The sequence below is a fragment of the Oncorhynchus mykiss genome, chromosome 4 (assembly GCF_057628025.1).
Source record: "Oncorhynchus mykiss isolate SJ-2025 chromosome 4, ASM5762802v1, whole genome shotgun sequence".
Lineage (NCBI taxonomy): Eukaryota > Metazoa > Chordata > Actinopteri > Salmoniformes > Salmonidae > Oncorhynchus > Oncorhynchus mykiss.
In genome coordinates, this window is record NC_143025.1 from 20,994,490 (window position 1) to 21,015,629 (window position 21,140).

Here is a 21,140-nt window from a genome sequence, read left to right on the forward strand (position 1 = left end):
ACGAATTATGAAGCCTTTATTATTACATACGTTGTTTATTATTACATACATTCTTCAAAATTCACAAAAAAATACGTTAGTTGATGAAGATTATCTCATAGAGCAAAACGTATAAAAACTAAGCCTGTTTTCACCACAGACCTTATTTTCTGCGTTTATCCAAAAACCCAACAAAAACGCCATTACTTTTCCTCATATGCTTTGTCCAAAGAACCATGGTGGAGTAAGTGCCTACAAAAATAATCCATTACTATTTCCGTCATTGTTCTACCTGTGCTTTAATTAATCAATGCTATTTCTTGATCAGTTGATAAATCACAATTTACCCATGATACATCACGGGTGTTGACGCTCCCGAACGCTGCCTGTAACATAGATCTGTTTGATAATACAGTTCTCGGTTTCCACTAGTTACCACAGCCACAAAGTCAAAATGGTCTATATCGTAAGAAATACATGAAGACAACCATTTGCTTTTTATTCTTAATTCAAGGCTATGGTTATGCATAAGGTTAGTCGTGTGGTTATAAATTAACGTTTTAAATCCTATTTTAAGAAGATAAATTGTAGAAATAGGCTGTTTTTTTTATTTTGTGTTTGTAGTAACTAGTGACGATCAAAGTTCCCCCGCTTTTCCATTGGAAGCTTTCCCCCTTCACTGTCATTTCCGGACGCGGCGAAACAGAAGGGAAAAAAATATTGCACAGCCAATGGAATGGATTAATAAATGACAGTAGCTAGCTAGCAACTCGAAAGTAATAATTTCAACCACAAAACATATGTGATTATCAAAACGGGTATCCTGGACGCTTGTTTTTTTAAAGTCTCGCTATATATTTGCATCAGTCCATAAATGACGGTCCTATCTGAGGAGACGGTGTTTCCAGGTCTGAATAGCTAAACTAGTTAGCTGGCTACCCAATGCTAGCTAGTTAGCGGATACATTTCTGCTAACTAACATTAGATTGCCAGCCTTGATTTGGTATCTGTGGTTAATCCGAAAATTGTATTTGTGTCTCATCATTTTTAGCATTGCCGGTGTGTTTACTTATTTCGTTGCCGTTTGAACGTGTTTTAAAGGCACGACTTAACGTTAACGCTTTGACTCCTTCGCTTGTGGGCTAGCTAGGTAGCTAGTAGAAGGTCAACATTGTTGAACCCTGCTAGCTACAGCTGACTACAGTGGGTGGGATAGACACTTATCAGCAAACCGTCAGCTGCAGTTATGTGTAATGAGATATAAACAGAGTGGGTGTTTTCTGCTATCCAGATCCAGACAGTTGTTCATTAGTTAGTCATTAGCTAGCTAACTGGGAAAGTAGCTATAACATTACCTGCTGGCTAAAGTTACTCAATTCTCTCCAACCATGATCAAGTTGATGCGCACGAAAATACCTCAATAACAACAGACAATACTTGGAAATATGGATTTCACGTGGACTTCAGCCATACTTCAAAATCCTCCGATTCTACTTTCAAAATTACATTTTCAAACTACTGTCTTAGCTACTTTTTGATTTTTGCTGACAGGACAACTTTCCCTGTTTTGTTTTGGAGAGTATTGTTTTGACTTGGGATCTCTGGTAGATTTTTGCATGGTAGTTAGTTTCTTTCTCAATAACAGGTAGGCCTGAATTCTAACATAAGATGTTATTGTTATTAACCATTGATGACAGATACATTTGTCAAGTCTTGTTCAGAAATGTTTAACTACAGTGGAATTTGTGAATCAAATTCCGTTGTAGTACAGAATGACATACAATCACAGTGCTCATCTGTCTTTGCCCCCACAGAGTGGACAATGAATGGCCTATCTGTCAGTGAGCTATGCTGCCTGTTCTGCTGCCCCCCCTTTCCGAGCCGTATTGCTGCCAAGCTTGCCTTCCTGCCTCCTGAGCCTACATATTCCCTCCTCCCAGACCTAGAGGGGTCTGCAGCAACGGGGACAGCAGGGACCGCAGGGCTGAGATCCAGAGCTAGTGGGGTACCTGGAGCTGCTGTAGGGGGTTCAGTCAGCACTGGTCCTGCAGAAGGAAAATGGAAGCTCCACCTGACAGAGCGAGCCGAGTTCCAGTATTCCCAGAGAGAACTGGATGCTACAGATGTGTTCCTTACCCGCTCCAGTCGTGGAAACAGAGTGGGATGCATGTACATCCGCTGTGCCCCCACTGCCAGGTTAGTCACACGTGTGTGTGTGTACACACCTTGGCTCATTGAGGCTCTATTGTTTCACCATGTGTCACACATCCTCTGATAAACTCACCCCCTGTTCCTCTTGTGGTGTTTTTGCTATGCCATTATTTTGCTTGTGTGCTATTTCTTTACTTCCTGTACTTGCTTCCTCATTGTGTCAGGCTATCTCAAACCTGTTCTCTTCCTGCTTTCCTCATTCATTGTTCATGCCATCTTCTTTGACCTACCGATACCATTCTCCTTGTTTTTACCCCAATTCATGCTCTCATTTTTTGCCTGTGGTTTTGTAAGATGATATTGGTGAGTTGTGATAATCTAATTTGTCTATTGGTGATCGATAGTCTGGTTTTCAGAGTTTATACATCATTATGTTTTCACATGGTATGGCTTCAGGTAGCCTATTTGTTGCACCTGTTGATTTATTTCAGTAATCAGCTCAATTGATTGGCGAAGGCATGGACTGGGTCCTGTTACACTTAATGTAGTGCCAGTGTCACACGTGAATGTAATATGGCACTCCTTGTTCAGGGTATTTTGAGTAAAAAGCCCAAGAGCAAAGCAATTACTTACTGTATGGGAGGGGCCAAGTCTCTTTAGGGAATAGAGAGTATCCAGTGGCTTTAGGGAGCACAGCTTGCATTCCTGAATAGAAAGCACATGGCTGATGCTTGGGGAATAGCAACCCTATTATTCATGTAATACAGAACAAGTAAAAAGACAGGAGTTAAACTTAGTGAACTAGTCCTCTCTTCAGTCTGTGGCCGTAACCGGTTTATCTTAATCAGCACATTCAAGTCCCATTCAAATCGGTAATTCCTGAGGTTTTAATGGGAATCTGCTGTTCACACAGTACAGGTCAGGATAGGTAAAAAGACCAGGTACGGTCTATCTCGGTAACCTAGTTGTCTCTCTGTGGCCTCTCTCACCAGGTTCACAGTGCTGTTCTCTCACGGCAATGCGGTGGACCTTGGCCAGATGAGCAGCTTCTATATCGGCCTGGGAACGCGTATCAACTGCAATATCTTCTCCTACGACTACTCCGGCTACGGTGTCAGCACGGGCAAGCCTTCAGAGAAGAACCTCTACGCTGACATTGACGCCGCCTGGCAGGCCCTGCGCACACGGTACTTACCCAACTCACAGGGCTGGGCAGGCTGGAGCTCTATACATCATCATGTCAGGGAGGGACGGCTGTGTCGTCAGTGGGAGATGTCACCTTACAGAGGGGGGGGGGGGGGTGTAATGTCACACAATGACAGGCTCATGCAGCTAATGGACTGTTTCATTAGTTTGATGGGATGCTGTGTTATCAATGGCTGTCCTTGGATAGATGTTATGGAGCTACAGCTGGTTTTTATGTTAGGCATGCCATGTTCGCAGACATTTGTTACCCGTTTACTCCTAGATCTATATGATAAAAGTATGTTGTCATTATATATTATCATAGTTTAGGCTTCATAGGAGTGATTTATGTTCAAATTGTTTTAGTGTTTGCTACTCCTAGCTTTTCCCTGACATGATTGTGTTTAATTCCTCTTTTTTTCCTGGTTGTGATCAGATATGGCATCAGTCCAGAGAACATAATCCTGTACGGGCAGAGCATTGGCACCGTGCCCACGGTCGACCTGGCATCTCGGTATGAGTGTGCTGCCGTGGTGCTCCACTCCCCCCTCACCTCTGGCATGCGGGTGGCCTTCCCAGACACCAAGAAGACCTACTGCTTTGATGCTTTCCCCAAGTGAGTAACCTACAACACCATCCTCCTTATCTCTTTATCTTCAACTCTGACTGCTTGTCTGTCTGCCTTTTGGCATTTTCACATAAAAGCACATAAAGAGATTAGGATATAAGTGTAGAAATGGAAATGTAAGTGGCAAAAGGTTTGTCCAACTAAAAGAAGAAGAACTGCAATCTCTTTCATGTATTACATTATTCAGTCTCTCTCTCTCTATGGGGAAACAGCCTCATCACATCTGAGTCACAACTGAGTCATCTCTCACTCTGCATCAGATCATAAGCAGGTGTCGTAAACACTGACTCCTCCAGTCATTTTATCATATCATCACCCTTTATTATGTAAAGTGTGATGGTGTGGTATTTGAGCCATTAGAATCACATGTTTGTTCACTGAATAGAATTCCATTACAGTCCAGTACAGTACCAGGCAGTGCCAGTGTAGGAGTAGAGTAGGTGACGAGGATGCCTCTGCTCTGTGGTGAAAGCCTCCAGTGTTCTCCTCCACCTCCCTGAGTTCTCCCACCACTGGGTGCCTGTTGGCTAGCTGGCTCTCCCCACTCTTCAGCCCACACTGACTCCCATACTCCAGGAGTAGGTAACTAGATTCAGCCGAGGACCGATGTCCAAGCGGATGGTCGGGGGCCAGAAAATTCTGATAATTTGTACACTTGAACAAGTATTTGTAGGAATACAACGTTTTTGCTGAGTTCCTTGTGATTTGAGTCTTTTTTGATAAACTAAAATCACTCGCAGGCCGGTTTTGGCCCGCAGGCCGCCCATTTCCGACCCCTGCCATATGCCATCCGGTCAGTGGACTCCCAGTAATGTAATACTAGCTTGGTTCAGATCTGTATGTGCTTATAGCCAACCCACAGTTATGTGTGGGACAGAGGGAGGACTATGAATACTCTCTTCCTTCTGAACTAGTTGATTGAGCTGAGCTGGGAGATGCATTTACATGCAGCAATATTGTGCTCTCATTTATCTACTGTCTGTCCTGTTTGTTCCTCGACCTGTTTGGCAACAGTCGCTGGTCAGTGCTCCTAGTTGCAGAGGGCAGGTTGCACTAACCGGCCATGCTAGAACAGACAGAAGTCTGTACAACGCTTTCTGTCCACGGTTATCCTTTAAGAACATACTTAGTTATAACAGTGTTGTTACACACATGGTAATCAAGTGACTACCTTTGCTTCCCTTATCCCCAGTCTCTAACTCTATTTCCTCTCTCTCTATCAGCATTGAGAAGGTGTCTAAGATCACGTCGCCAGTGCTGATCATTCACGGGACGGAGGACGAGGTGATCGACTTCTCCCACGGCCTGGCTCTGTTCGAGCGCTGTCCCAAGGCCGTGGAACCACTCTGGGTGGAGGGGGCGGGACACAATGACATCGAACTGTACAGCCAGTACCTGGAGCGCCTGCGCCGCTTCATTGGCCAGGAGCTGGCCGCACAGCACGCCTGATACCACCTGAGCCCCCAGTCCTCCTCTGGCTCCGTGCTGTTCCCCTGGTCGGAGTGGGTCAGTGAAAATGGGTGGCTCTGTCTGGGAAGAGGGGTGAAGCCTGGCCTCTCAGAATGAATAATCCTTCACCTTTTGGTCAACTTTGTCTGGATGCTCGCAGCCCTGTCTTTTTGTTGTTTTCCATCTTTTCTGTCTCTGTCATTAATACTGGTCAGGGATTCTCTAGTCCACCTCCCGCCCCGGGGACAGTGCAAGAATGCAACCCAGACATGGAGGGCTCTCTACTGGTCTGTCTAAAGCCCCTCTCTCTTACCCCAGCCTAACACAACCTCAGATAGGTCAGGTGTTCCAAACATGTACTGTTTAACCTCTGAGACATTTACACATGATTCAACTTTAACTAACAACCCTAACATGGACAAATAATTGTGTGATGAATATTTGTCATTTTATCTTTTATAACACATGACACTGAGCCACTACTTTACAAATCATGTGGTATTGACAGATTAGTATAACTGTCCTGTTTGAAAGCAGGTTTGTTGCTCATGTTTTGTGTGGAATCTTCTTAGCTCTCTCTCGTTTACAATTAAGATGTCAGATTAATAGTCTATGAATCATTTGTTTCATAGACATATAAATCAGACATTTTTATCATTATTAAGCATGGATTCATTTGAATCCATAAAGTGATTAGAGCAAAAAGTTGCTGAATTTTTTGCTTTGGCTGAAGTTCAACATTTCAGCCAAATTAATTGTTTCAAAAGCATTCTTAAGTCTCTTGCATATCTCTAAGGCACTAATGATTTCTAGCTCGGCAACCACTCTTATGTTTCTAGCTCGACAACCACTCTTATGTTTCTAGCTCGGCAACCACTCTTATGTTTCTAGCTCAGCAACCACTCTTATGTTTCTAGCTCGGCAACCACTCTTATGTTTCTAGCTCGGCAACCACTCTTATGTTTCTAGCTCAGCAACCACTCTTATGTTTCTAGCTCAGCAACCACTCTTATGTTTCTAGCTCGGCAACCACTCTTATGTTTCTAGCTCGGCAACCACTCTTATGTTTCTAGCTCAGCAACCACTCTTATGTTTCTAGCTCGGCAACCACTCTTATGTTTCAAGCACGGCAACCACTCTTATGTTTCTAGCTCAGCAACCACTCTTATGTTTCTAGCTCAGCAACCACTCTTATGTTTCTAGCACGGCAACCGCTCTTATGTTTCACGCACTGAACTAAATTCACTTCTTACTGGGTTTCTGTCTGAAATGGTGGTTCCACATCCAGCTTCAGATGTTTTCAAAGGCTTTTTTGTAAGTGATTTACAGAGTTGTACAAACAATTTCACTTTAGGTATTTCTAAATCAGTGAGTTTATTTCATACCTCCAAAAACACTAAATCATTGTGAATCACTAAGCTTTTGCCAGTAATGGCCATTCACATAGTAAATTGGGTCGGGTCAGTTGAGACTAAGCTGGATGGAGTATTAACTGAACTTGCTGCTAAAGATTAGGATAAAATGGATTGAAAAGGGTCACACTCTCCACATCCATTAATGCAGCTTAGTTTGATGGGAAATTGAACAGTCATACATGTTTCAATAATATTTTTTACGCTGTACAGTAGAGTGGAGCCAATACACGCTGCTGGTCCCATATGATATTTGAAAACACTTATTCAGCCATGTCATGTTACATGTGTGATTTAGTTTCTTGTTTACTTCATTTTAGGGTAAATAACACTTCATTATAACATTAGTAGAGCTATGGAATAGGATGTGCTCTATTTTGTTATTGACCACGTTTATTTTGAGCAGGCTCCCTTTTCAGCTCCAACTAGCCCTTTTCACTCACTTCATCCTGTTGCCACACTATTTCAGACAGACTTGGGATTCCACCATTTCTGTCCGTCTGTGTGTGAAAGTTGACTTGGACGAATGCCCAACTTCTCTGGCATATGGGGTCCACCACCACAAGATAGTGGAGATCCTTGGGTTGGGTTTTGGGGGAGTCAGGATAACATGTTCATAGCAACCAAAGTTTAACAGGAAATGTTCTGTCTTGAACAAAGCGGGCCTGCTTTTCTAATGGTATGTTCATCAGAACCAAAGAGAAAGTCCATCACATCACCCATAGTACATGGGTTTCTTATCAGCCACTGCATACAGTTAGGGAACAGAAGTGAGTGTTTACTCCCTATGATGGACTATTGTATCGAGAATACAAGCAATACAACTGATTTGTGTCTGGGTGGTCTGAGAGAGGAGCATGTGTCTGTGGGAGGTAGGGTTGCAAAATTCTGGGAACATAGAAGAAATTCACTTGTTTTCCCGAAATCCCAGTTGGAGGGTTCCCCGGACGCAGGAGGGAGTAAGCAGGACTCAAGTCATCCAACCAGGACTCATGGAAAACAAGGGAATTTATTGAAAGTTCACAGAATTTTGCAACCCTAGTGGGAGGTGACAGACTGACTGTACTTCGAGTGTGAGACGAGTTCCAGACACACATTCAGAGCTTTTGTTTGAAGAAACTAAGTTATGGAAATACATTTTTGTAATCAAACGTAATGTGCCTTCGAAAAGTATTCAGATCCCTTGACTTTTTCTACATTTTGTTAGGTTACAGCCTTATTCTAAAGTTGATTCAATTGTATTATTTTACTCATCAAGCTACACATAATACCCCATAATGACAAAGCAAAAACAGGTTTAGACATTTTTGCTAATTTATAAAAAAAAAAAAAACGTAAATATAACATTTACAAAAGTATTCAGACCATTTACTCAGTACTTTGTTGAAGCACCTTTGGCAGCGATTACAACCTTGAGTCGTCTTGGGTATGACGCTACAAGCTCGGCACACCTATATTTGGGGAGTTTCTACCATTCTTCTCTGCAGGTTCTCTCAAGCTCTGTCAGGTTGGATGTGGTGCGTTGCTGCACAGCTATTTTCAGGTCTCTCCAGAGACGTTTGATCGGGTTCAAGTCCGGGCTCTGGCTGGTCTACTCAAGGACATTCAGAGACTTGTCCCGAAGCCACTCCTGCATTCTTTTGGCTGTGTGCTTAGGGTCGTGGTCCTGTTGGAAGGTGAACGTTCAACCCAGTCTGAGGTCCTGAGTGCTCTGGAGCAGGTTTTCATCAAGGATCTCTGTACTTTGCTCTGTTCATCTTTGCCTCGATCTTGACTAGTCTCCCAGTCCCTGCCTCTGAAAAACATCCACACAGCAAGATGCTGCCACCACCATGCTTCCCTGTAGGGATGGTAACTGGTTTCTTCCAGATGTGACACTTGGCATTCAGGCCAAAATGTTCAATCTTGGTTTCATCAGACCAGAGAATCTTGTTTCTCATGGTCTGAGTCTTTAGGTGGCTCATGGCAAACTCCAAGCTGCCATGTGCCTTTTTACTGAGGAGTGGCTTCCGTCTTGCCACTCAACCATAAAGGCCTGATTGGTAGAGTGCTGCAGAGATGGTTGTCCTTCTGGAAGGTTCTCATCTCCACAGAGGAACTCTACAGCTCTGTTAGTGGGACCATCGGGTTCTTGGTCACCTCCCTGACCAAGGCCCTTCTCCCCCAATTGCTTAGTTTGGCCGAGCGGCCAACTCTAGGAAGAGTCTTGGTGGTTCCAAACTTCTTCCATGTAAGAATGATGGAGGCCACTGTGTTCTTGGGGATCTTCAATGCTGCATAAATATTTTGGTACCCTTCTCCAGATCTGTGCCTCGACACAATCCTGTCTCGGAGCTCTACGGACAATTCCTTCGACCTCATGGCTTGGTTTATGCGCTGACATGCACTGTCAACTGAGGGACCTTTTATATAGAAAGGTGTGTGCCTTTCCAAATCATGTCCAATCAATTGCATTTACCACAGGTGGACTCCAATCAAGTTGTAGAAACATCTGAAGGATGATCAATAGAAACAGGATGCACCGGAGCTCAATTTCGAGTCTCATAACAAAGGGTCTGAATACTTATTTACATAAGGTATCTGGTTTTTATTTGTAATACATTTACACACATTTAGAAAAACCTGTTTTCGCTTTCTCATTATGGTGTATTGTGTTTAGATTGCTGAGGATTTATATCTATTTAATCAATTTTAGAATAAGGCTAACGTAACAAAATGTGGAAAAAGTCAATGGGTCTGAATATTTTCCGAAGGCACTGTATGTGCTATCTCTATGGATCATTTTTTGGGGTGAGTATTTGGATCCAAGGTGATGATGGGTTGGTGTGTTATTCTATCCAGTTATGCATTGTTTATTATTTACAACTTTGTTATGTTACGTTATAGAAATGTTTTATCTTTACTCCAAAAATAAAAACAAACATCATGCATTGATAAAATAAACCTTCTGTGTCTGTCGTGATTCCTATTATGTTTCTCACATTGATATAGAACTGCTCTCTATTCACCATTTTCCCATTAATCTTTGGGATTCACCTTTGGAATGCAATAAAGAGCGAGCAGCATAAGTGTTGGAAAAGGCCTCAGAGGGCTCGTCTACCAGCTGCTATACGGCTGGTGGGTTTTACGGGCTCCTAACCAACTGTGCTATTTTGTACTTAATGTTGCTGCTACCGTCTCTTATGACTGAAAAGAGCTTCTGGACATCAGAACAGCGATTACTCACCTTGAACTGGACGAAGATTTCTTATTTAATGATTCCGACGCAAAGGATATACTGCTTTGTCAAGAAGAGGCCCAAATCCCCGTCATCAGCATGAAGAAAAGACTGAGGAAAGGGGGAGGAGGGCGGGGTGCCTTGTAGGAATTTGCCAACGAGTAGGTAAACCACCACTTCCCTCTGTATTATTGACTAACGTAAAATCATTGGAAAACAAACTGGACAATCTACGATTAAGACTATCCTACCAACGGAACATTAAACTGTAATATCTAATGTTTCACTGAGACGTGGTTGAACGACACAGGTAATATAGAGCTGGCTGGCTTCTCGATGTATTAGCAGGACAGAGCAGCTATGTCTGGTAAGATGAGGGGCGGGGGTGTGTCTATTTGTCAATATCTGCTGGTGCGCGATGTCTAATATTAAAGAAGTCTTGAGTTATTGCTTCGCTTGAGGTAGAATACCTCACGATAAGCTGTAGACCACACTATCTACCAATAGAGTTATCATCTATATTATTCGTAGTCGTCTATTTACCACCACAAACCGATGCTTGCACTAAGACCGCACTCAACGAGCTGTATAAGGCCATTAGCGAACAAGAAAATGCTCATCCAGAAGTGGCGCTCCTAGTGGCTGGGGACTTTAATGCAGGCAAACTTAAATCAGTTTTAACCTAATTTCTACCAGCATGTCACATGTGCAACCAGAGAAAGAAAAAAATCTAGACCACCTTTATCCATACATAGATCTCCCTCGCCCTCCATTTTGCAAATCTGACCATAATTCTATCCTCCTGATTCCTGCTAACAAGCAAAAACTAAAGCAGGAAGTACCAGTGACTCACTCAATACGGAAGTGGTCAGATGATGCGGATGCTACGCTACAGGACTGTTTTGCTAGCAACGACTGGAATAAGTTCCCTGGATTCATCCAATGGCATTGAGGAGTATATCACCTCAGTCACGGGCTTCATCAACAAGTGCATCGACGACGTCGTCCCCACAGTGACCATATGTATTTCCCAAACAGAAGTCATGGATTACAAGCAACATCTGCAAAGAGCGGGACACTAATCCGGACACTTATATGAAATCCCGCTATGCCATCAGACGAACCATCAAACACGCAAAGCTTCAATAGAAGACTAAAATTAAATCCTACTACACCGGCTCTGATGCTCGTCGAATGTGGCAGGGTATGAAAAATATTACGGACTACAAAGTAAAACCCAGCCGCCGAGCTCCCGTGTCGCGAAATACCTGTTATGCGCGCTTCGAGGCAAGCAACACTGAAGCATGCATGAGAGCACCGGCTGTTCCAGACAACTGCAATCACGCTCTCCGTAGCCTTTAAACAGGTCAACATTCACAAAGCCGCTGGGCCAGACGGATTACCAGGACGTGTACTCAAAGCATGTGTGGACAAATTGGAAAGTGTCTTCACTGACATTTTCAACCTCTCCCTGAGTCTGTAATACCTACATGTTTCAAACAGACGACCATAGTCCCTGTGCCCAAGAAAGTGAAGGTAACCTGCCTAAATGATTACCGCTCCGTAGCACTCACGTCGGTACCCATGAAGTGCTTTGAAAGGCTGGTCATGGCTCACATCAACACCATCATGGTGGGACTAAACACCTCCCTCTGCAATTGGATCCTGGACTTCCTGACGGGCCACCCCCAGGTAGTAAGGGTAGGCAACAACACATCTGCCATGCTGATCCTCACCACTGGGGCCCCTCAAGGGTGCGTGCTTTGTCCCCTCCTGTACTCCCTGTTCATCTACGACTGCGTGGCCAAGCACAACTCCAACACCATCATTAAGTTTGCTGACAACATAACAGTGGTAGGCTTGATCACCGACAACGATGAGACAGCCTATAGAGAGAAGGTAAGAGACCTGGCAGTGTGGTGCCAGGACAACAACCTCTCTCTCAATGTGAGCAAGACAAAGGAGCGGATCGTGGACTATAGGAAAAGGAGGGCCGAACAGGCCCCCATTAATATCGACGGGGCTGAAGTGGAGCGGGTCGAGAATGTCAATTTCCTTGGTGACCACATCACCAACGAACTATTATGGTCCAAACACACCAAGACAGTCGTGAAGAGGGCACGACAACACCTTTCCCCCTCAGGAGGCTGAAAATATTTGGCAGAGGTCCCCAGATCCTCAAAAAGTTATACAACTGCTCCATTGAGAGCATCCTGACCGGTTGCATCACTAGGCGGTGTCAGAGGAAGGCCCAAAAAATGGTCAAAGACTCAAGTCACCCAAGTCATAGACTGTTCTCTTTGCTACCCCAGGGTAAGCGGCACCGGAGCCCAGAGTCCAGGACCAAAAGGCTCTTTAAAAGCTTCTAGCCCAAGCCATAAGACTGCCAAACAATTAATCAAATGGTCACCCGGACTATATACATTGACTGACCCCCACCCAACGCCGCTGCTACTCACAGTTTATTATCTATGCATGGTCACTTTACAAATTACTTTGACGAACCTGTACCCCCGCACATTGGCTCGGTACCGGTACCACCTCTATATAGCCTCATTATTGATATGTAATTTTCTTGTAACTTTTTTTTCCACTTTAGTTTATTTAGTAAATATGTGCAGGTAATTTAGCCATTAATTGTACTCATTGTGCTCTGTAGAATTGCTATTTTCTCCAGTTTTCTTGTGTCAATTAACTTGTGCTTACTAATTATATTAATAAAGTCTGATTTAAAATCAACAAATACAATAGTCAGTTTCAAAATGGCTTAAGGACAACAAAGTCAAGCTATTGAAGTGGCCATCACAAAGCCCTGGCCTCAATCCTATATAAAATTTGTGGGCAGAACTGAAAAAGCGTGTGAGAGCAAGGAGGCCTACAAACCCAACTCCGTTACACCAGCCCTGTCAGGAGGAATGGGCCAAAATTCACCCAACTTATTGTGGGAAGCTTGTGGAAGGCTACCCGAAACGTTTGATCCTAGTTAAACAATTTAAAGGCAATGCTACCAAATACTAATTGAGTGTATGTAAACTTCTGACCCACTGGGAATGTGATGAAAGAAATAAAAGCTGAAATAAATCCTTCTCTCTGCTATTATTCTGACATTTCACATTCTTAAAAGAACGTGGTGATCCTAACTGACCTAAAACAGGGAATCTTTTACTTGGATTAAATGTCAGGAATTATGAAAAGATGAGTTTAAATGTATTTGGCTAAAATGTATGTAAACTTCAGACTTAATTTGTATCTGGCTGTGTCAGTACATATCCCATCGAGCCAAGCAGGGAGAGGCTGCTCATTGTCACAAAACCAATCAGAAACGTCCAGTTTACCTTGGGTCCGCGGTAAGTAGCAATATCATCCTTCGCCACAGATTGTAGTTTTTATGCCCTGATATGATTCAGGAGTTGGCAGCGTAAAAGTTTGATTAAACAATTCCCACAAACAAATAAATCAGATGACTTATATTTAAGGAGAGTGAATACAATATACAATCCCGAAATCAGCTATAAAATTGTCAATAGTAAAACAAAGCTTAAAACAATGTTTGAGTGAACCCTGAATATATAGAAAATTAATGGTGAAATCACTTCCAATGTCCATGCTAAAATTGGTTATATCCATGATGACCAACTCAGACAGTCGTTTTTTGGTAAACATTTATATCAGTGCAGTCGCATCAACCTAATCGTTACAAGACTTCTTTCTATTCGATCAAACAAGCCTCAAATTAGCAAGCACATTTTTTGTTGGAACAAATTCAACAGGTATTGACCACCATACACAAATACCTCACTTTGTGAGTTTGTTTTAGTGGACAGATTTTTGGGCAGAGTAAAACCTCTTGCTTTGCCTCTTCCTCTATGCTCAGTCATCTGTTATTTGGGTCCTTGCTATATGGGTATCCCTGGGACATCCTTACCCCCATTGAATATGAATTTAAACTGGTTACGGTAAGGTATATGGTTAGGGTAGGGGTTAAGGTTAGGGTAGGGATGGTCAAGGATCCCGGATAGCACTGACTATTATTAGCCTAACGTTACAGTCCAATGTGATGGACAACCAAACAATAGAGGCTATGTGAAGCGACACGTTTTTAGGCTACGTTCGATCGCAGGAAAAAGTCGTACCAGAAGTGGTATATAAGGACAGACAGGTAGGCCTATGTGCATAGCTTAGCAGTTAGCCTCCATGCTTCGTCAACTATTGGCTACAGTCAAATGTAATAGACATCTGAGCGCTAAAAGGATGCATTGGTGGAAAAAGTATCCATTTGTCATACTTCAGTAAAAGTATTGATAACTTAATGGGAAGTTACTCAAATAGGCTACCCTGGGCTACCCATTTCCCGAGCCGACAAGGTACAAATCTGTCGTTCTGCCCCTGAACAAGGCCGTTAACGCACCGTTTCTAGGCCGTCATTGAAACGAAGAATGTGTTCTTAACTGACTTGCCTAGTTAAATAAAGATAAAAGTCAGCCAGTAAAATACTTGAGTAAAACACTTAAGAATCAATAGTAAAAGTATAAATCATTTAAAATTCCTATTATTTAGCAAAGCTGTTTATTAAAAAAATTCAGGTAGCCAGTGTCCCACTCCAACACTCAGACATTATTTACAAAAGATGCATGTGTGTTTAGTGAATCCACCAGACCAGAGGCAGTAGGGATGACCACGTGTTCTCTTGATAAGTGTGTGAATGACTATTTTCCTGTGCTGCTAAGCATTTAAAATGTAATGAGTACTTTTGGTAGTCAGGGAAAATGGTGTAAAAAGTACAATATTTTCTTTAGGAATTTACACCACTGCTTAAAGCGGCAATCTGCAGTTGCTACATAATTTTTTTGGGACAAATTAATGCTATGTACCCATTGATTCTTCAATAATATTATTAATGCCTCATGAGCTTAGTTAAACTGTTGTACATTAGAACCTAAAATATACGATTGTTTACAAACATTGGGGTAAAACAAAGTAAATGTAAACAAACACTACATAGCCTCACAACATGGTTAAAACTATAATTCTGATATAATGGATGGTCAGTACTTGCATCTATAGCTCGGTCTATGAATTTGAGAGGGGTTACATTTCTCCAGCTCCATCCCTCAGTTTTTTTTACCCAAAACAGGGGCAGAAAATGTCTTATTGTTTCAACTGCAGATTGCATGGAAATTATTCAAGTAAAAGTCACCCAGTAAAATAGTACTTGAGTAAAATTCTAAAAGTATATGCTAAACTATACTTAAATGCTATAAATCATTTCACATTCCTTATAAGCCAACCAGACTGCACCATTTTTTTATTTGACAGACTCCAGCACTCAGACATCATTTACAAACAAAGCATTTGTGTTTAAGTGAGTCTGCCAGATCAGAGGCAGTAGGGATGACCACATGTTCTCGATTAGTGTATAAATTAGACCATTTTCTTCCTTCTAAACATTTTAAATGTAATGAATACTTTTGGGTGGCAGGAAACATGTAAAAAATTCCATGAGTACATTAGGAATTTAATGGAGTTAAAGTTATCAAAAATATAAATAGTAAAGTACAGATACCTCCCAAAAACAGAAGAATTTCTTCAATACATGTTTACTTAATTACTTTACACCACTGAGGGTATGCGTGTTTCATACAGAGTAGCAAGTATGTTGGTTGTGAATAATAACAGTTTCTTCATCCCATCCCAGGTGAGAAGCCCTACAACTGTGTAACAGTATAACTTTAGACCGTCCCCTCGCCCATACCCGGGCGCGAACCAGGGACCCTCTGCACACAACAGTCACCCATGAAGCATCGTCACCCATCGCTCCACAAAAGCCGTGGCCCTTGCAGAGCAAGGGGAACCACTACTTCAAGGTCTCAGAGCAAGTGACATCACCGATTGAAAAGCTATTTAGCGCGCACCACTAACTAAGCTAGCCGTTTCACATCCGTTACAACTGTTCCTGGCCCGACTGTGACAAAAGTTCTCCTGTTCTGATGAACAATTCCGCCACCTGTGGACTCACACGGGCGAGAAACGGTTCCAGTGCCTACTGTGTGCCATGCACTTCATGCGAAACGACCACCTGCTCAAACATGCCCGTCTCCACCCTGGCTTCGAACTGTCCATGATCAGTCGTTAGGGGGAGTAAGGCCTGGGGTTTATTCATTAGTCAGATTCCGTTCAAAAACATTTATCCAAACAGAAAACATTTAGCAAAGAAAACAAGAGTTTCTATTGGACAAATTCAGGTAGGTTCTGTTTGCTTCCGTTTTGTTTCTAGAGTAAACGGTAACGGTTTCTGTAGCAAAATGTTTTGCGAAAGACCAAACGTTTTGCAATGGAATCCGACTAATGAATACACCCCTGGTCAGACCAATGGATAACTGGATCTCCACTGTGGGGAAGCAGAAGTACAGGATAGGAGAGGAAGAGTTTCTGTAGCCGTGCCCTGGTCCCAGATCTGTCTTAAGAAAACTCCTGTGACTATTGTCATGATGCCATACATTCATGTTTGGCTTGACAAGGACCACACATGGCACAGCAGAGTTGGCTAAAGCACACATACAGATGGGATCAGGTAGCCTACTTCACTCAGCCAACTCTTGGATTTGGTATGGTATTTGACTGGTAATCTGAGCTCTGAAAGCCAGGCCGAAGACATACCATTTTCCAACGATTGAGAAAGCCCTTTCTGATTAGTTTATTTTTCTCGCTTTGGTGCATTTCACAAGTATACGGTACATTTTTACCACACTTTGACAGATCAAAAATGCATTTGTTTTGAAACTCTATGCAGGTTTTTCTATTGACTAGGTTCAACACACAATCAGTTATTCACCAAACTTAAACAGTGTTTCATCTAGAAATACATGTTCATATTAAGTAGTAGCTTTTAACAATGCAATACTCATTACTTTTAGTATGATTGTCTTCTCATTTGTTAAAATACATATAATTGACTTAATCCAACTGCTCTTAATTGATAATCATTTAACTATTTGGTAAACCTATTTAGATTTAACAGATTGAGAACACAATGAAAATGTTTGATAAGTATAAACACACATACATATATACACACACAGTAATAGCATACATATGCTTCTCTGTTTTTATTTTTTTAAACAAGTTATTTTTTTCATTTCACCAATTTGAACTATTTTGTGTATGTTACATGAAATTCCCCACCCCAAAAATTAAGTACAGGTTGTAATGCAACAAAATGTTGTAATTACATCCGAACAATACATTTATTTTAGAAATCAAATGAAAGAGGTCTTCAATCATCACACATAGGATAGGAACAATGGACATTTTATTTAACATTTTTGATGGATCAATTTTGATAGTGCAAATGTAAATTACAGTACAGTAGAATATTACTGTCATGACTGTCCAGTGAGGAGCCGAATGGGTCAGATCAGCTTGGCAATGGATGACAGTAACCAGACATTCTCTCACCGACAGAAGATGGAAGGAGGGAGCTGCTGCCAGGTTGACAGCTCACGCCCAGTTATAAATTAAACAAGAAGACTCTCTCCCCCCTCCAGTATTAACCAAAGGAATGTACTTTGTTAACATACTTTCCCCGCCGAAACTCAAACACACTCAAGTGAATACTGGAACAATATTTCTAACATAAGAATGTTGGGAATGGTCAGTGGTGAGCTATAGAAAACTAAAATGTCATTACGTGTTAAAAGGAAATACTGTAAATTGAAAGTATATACACTACATGCATGAAGTCTCCATCCTTAATGTTGTATATGAAATATGAACATATTTTTGTTAAGATATGGATGAGATTTTAGGAAGGCTGGGATTTTTGCAAATGCAGGAGGTTACGACTATTCAGAATGATGATATGAGACAAGGTTATGATTAATACGTTGACTGTTTTATGGACGTGATAGGTAAAGACCTTAAGAGTTTAATTCAGGAGATGGTAACTCTAAACACTCGTTCTCGTGGTGCCCCAAATCCTAATGAGTTAATTGTTACCAGTGGCGATTTTTGCATGTAAATCTTGGTGGGGCAAAACAAAAAAAGGTGGAATGCATGCCAGCAAAGCCACTGCACAACACAAAACAATACCTGAATTGCACTATACCACTGCTACACCTGGCTATCAGCGGAGCCTTCTCTGGCAGTGAAAGAATTCAGCCTCAATTACTGACTTAATAAAATATAGCTGGCTTGTCCCGTGTAAATATCATTTGTTTTTTTGTATGGCTGACTTGCAAACAAATGTGGTTTCTACTGACAATTGAGATGCACAAACTATGGCATAAGGGGACGACAAGCGGATAAGAGGCAATCCGTCATTTCGATTGACAATGAGCAAGCTAGGACGGACGTAGTCAATATAACTATTTGTCGAGCACTTTTGAAATGTATAGTGACATAATTCAGTACATGGGCCGTTCTTACAGTGTTCTCCCTGTACACCAAGTCAGAACCGTAGGATAAATAAAAGGGGGCAAATAAGCAGACAATGAAAGCTCTTACAATATTCAATGATTATATTTCTCAAGAACCGGTTATAGACTACATGTGCACCAAGTCAGAACAGTAGGTGGAATTAAGAGGTGAAAATATACCAAATTATTAGGGTGAGTCACATGGGCTACTAACAGCTTACTACACAACATACACTTATTTATACTGTAGCTAAGAAAGTAATACTATCTCGCTAGCATATTACATAATTTATTCAGCAGATAGTTTTGGGCTCGTTGTGCTGTGCTCACTTGAACAGGAAAGTGGCACGGCAGTCCTTCATGGGCAAATTTTGTCAAACTTTGTCATCAAAGTCTGGCATTCTCTGGATTTTTGGTGCTTTCAAGACAACTGGGAACTCCTGGGGGGTTGAATCATGATGACATCAGTGATTTTCAGCTCATAGCACTAGAAAGAGGCCCGAGATCCCGATTTACAATTCCAAGTTGGATGATAGTTCAAAATGTATTTTCCCAGCCGTAGCTTGTCCTTGTCCCCCCCCCCCCCCCCCAATCACGCTGTAAAGAACCCTAAAGTGAGAAGATATGTTGTGTTTTGGCGATTATATCAATGTTCTCATGGTATTTCATAGTAAACATCTATTTTGGATCAATGGTAGTGCGCTAACAAATGTCTCCAAACAAAATTAATGCACAATCAAATGTTTTGAATGACGCCGGAGGAGATGGCTGCCGTTCTACGGGCTCTCAACCAATTGTGCTATACATCTGCCATGCTGATCCTCAACATGGGGGCCCCTGCAGTGATACACGTTTTATCACTGCATGTTTACATTCCAAGTCAGGTTAACATCCTTCACGTATGACTATAATTCCAGATGTGTGCCCAACACTAGTCATCTCTGTGTGTGGGTCCTATGAGATGTGATTGTATGCATGGGGAACAGTGGGATCGAGTTGGAGAGCCATGATGATTGAGCTGGAGCTGAAGGACGAAGTTGAAAGACGTGGGTGGGGGTGTGTGTGACCACAGAGAGGAGGGAGGATAAGGGGGAGACTGCTGGAACCATTGTGCTGGGGGGAGAAGAAAAAAAAAAAAAAGTGTCTGGGCCAGATGCGAGTGGAACCGAGAGGGAAGGGATGGGAGAACAAGGAGCCCTTGACCAAATTAAGACACTTGTTAAATGTTAAAGGAAGGAGAGAGGGAGAAAAGAGGGAGTCAGGAGTAGCTCCCCCAGCAGCCTGGCCCTCCTCTCTGCGGGACGTTGAGCAAGTTAGCAGGGCATGCATGTTCACTCAGGTGTCTTATTAGCTTGTCTTGAACAAAAATACTGTATATTATATAGATTTCTATGTATACTCATTATCGTCTTGGGTCTGGGATGTAAAAATCCAAGCTGACGTAGTAGTCAGACGTGTGTTTTGTCTTGTCCCGTGTAAATATAATTCCTGGTTTTGTTTTTGTATACATTTTAATCTCACTTTCTATCTGCGGACTGAATATACTCTCCTGCAACCCGACTCACCCAATGTGGTACGGATCTGCTGTTTTTATACTTTAGAACCGGAACCCCCATCAGCAGCTAGCCAGCTAACTAGCTAGCTACTAGTCAGTTTTCCACTGCTAGCGGTCTTCACTGTTAACTCGGACACCTGCCAGCCTCAGCTCGGTCAATACCTGCCAGGCTGCACAGCGCAAAATCAACTCAGAGCATATCGAACTGCTTTTTCTCTATCACATCTCCGGATTCCTACCGCAAGCTCTGAACCTTTACACCGGATCATCGCTGATAGCTATCTGCAATCCAAGTGGCTACTCCTGGCTAACGGCTTGGTCCCAAAGCAAGCACCAGTTAGCTTTGAGCTAGGCCTACCTCCCGGCTAGCCGATGAGGTGCACCAACTAATTCTTGGGTTACAATAACTTGTTGACAATTGGCCTGGACCCTTTACTGCCGACACAGAGCCCCGCCTATCCATCACGACTGGTCTGCCGACGTAATCGTCCAAGGTGGTTTCAACAGGCTCTTCAATTTGCGACGTCGCCGAAGGCCCATCTGCTATCCCCGGCCCGCTAGCTGTCTGAATCGCTGTGTCTAAAGCTCGCCTAACGTAGTAGCGACTGCTGAATGGCTCCCTGACTCACCTATTGCTACTCATTGGACCCTATGATCACTCGGCTAAACACGCCTCTCTCTAATGTTAATATGCCTTGTCTATTGCTGTTTTGGTTAGTTATTGTCTTATTTCACTGTAGAGTCCCCAGCCCTGCACAATATGCCTTAGATAGCTCTTTTGTCCCACCCCCCACACATGCAGTGACCTCATCTGGCTTAACTGGTGCCTCCAGAGACTCTCTCTCTCTCGTCACTCAATGGCTAGGTTTACCTCCACTTTACTAACATCTTACCATACCCTTGTCTGTACATTATGCCTTGAATCTATTCTACCACGCCAAAGAAATCTGCTCCTTTTACTCTGTTCCGAACGCACTAGACGACCAGTTCTTATAGCCTTTAGCCATACCCTACTCCTCCTCTGCTGATATAGGTTAACCCCGGCCCTGCAGCACCATTCCTATTCCCCATGCACTCTCATTTGTTGACTTCTGTAACCAGAAAAGCCTTGGATTCATGCACATTAACAGGAGCCTCCTCCCTAACTTTG

The 21,140-nt window shown here is 42.5% G+C and overlaps 1 protein-coding gene across 4 annotated transcripts; it reads left to right on the plus strand.

The window, feature by feature from the left end:
• The first annotated feature begins 392 nt into the window (after positions 1-392).
• On the plus strand, positions 393-9,747 carry LOC110521485 (alpha/beta hydrolase domain-containing protein 17A). Of its 4 annotated transcripts, none has more exons than XM_021599066.3 (5): positions 393-511; positions 1,794-2,175; positions 3,123-3,317; positions 3,752-3,931; positions 5,167-9,747. In XM_021599066.3, the coding sequence occupies exons 2-5, from the start codon at positions 1,802-1,804 to the stop codon at positions 5,390-5,392; spliced, it is 975 nt and encodes a 324-aa protein (XP_021454741.1). In that variant the 5' UTR covers positions 393-511; positions 1,794-1,801; the 3' UTR covers positions 5,393-9,747. The 4 variants fall into 4 exon arrangements, with proteins under 4 accessions (XP_021454741.1, XP_021454740.1, XP_021454739.1 ...); XM_021599065.3 differs by having other exon boundaries at positions 417-1,624; XM_021599064.3 differs by lacking the exon at positions 393-511 and adding an exon at positions 658-887.
• Positions 9,748-21,140: the final 11,393 nt, after the last annotated feature.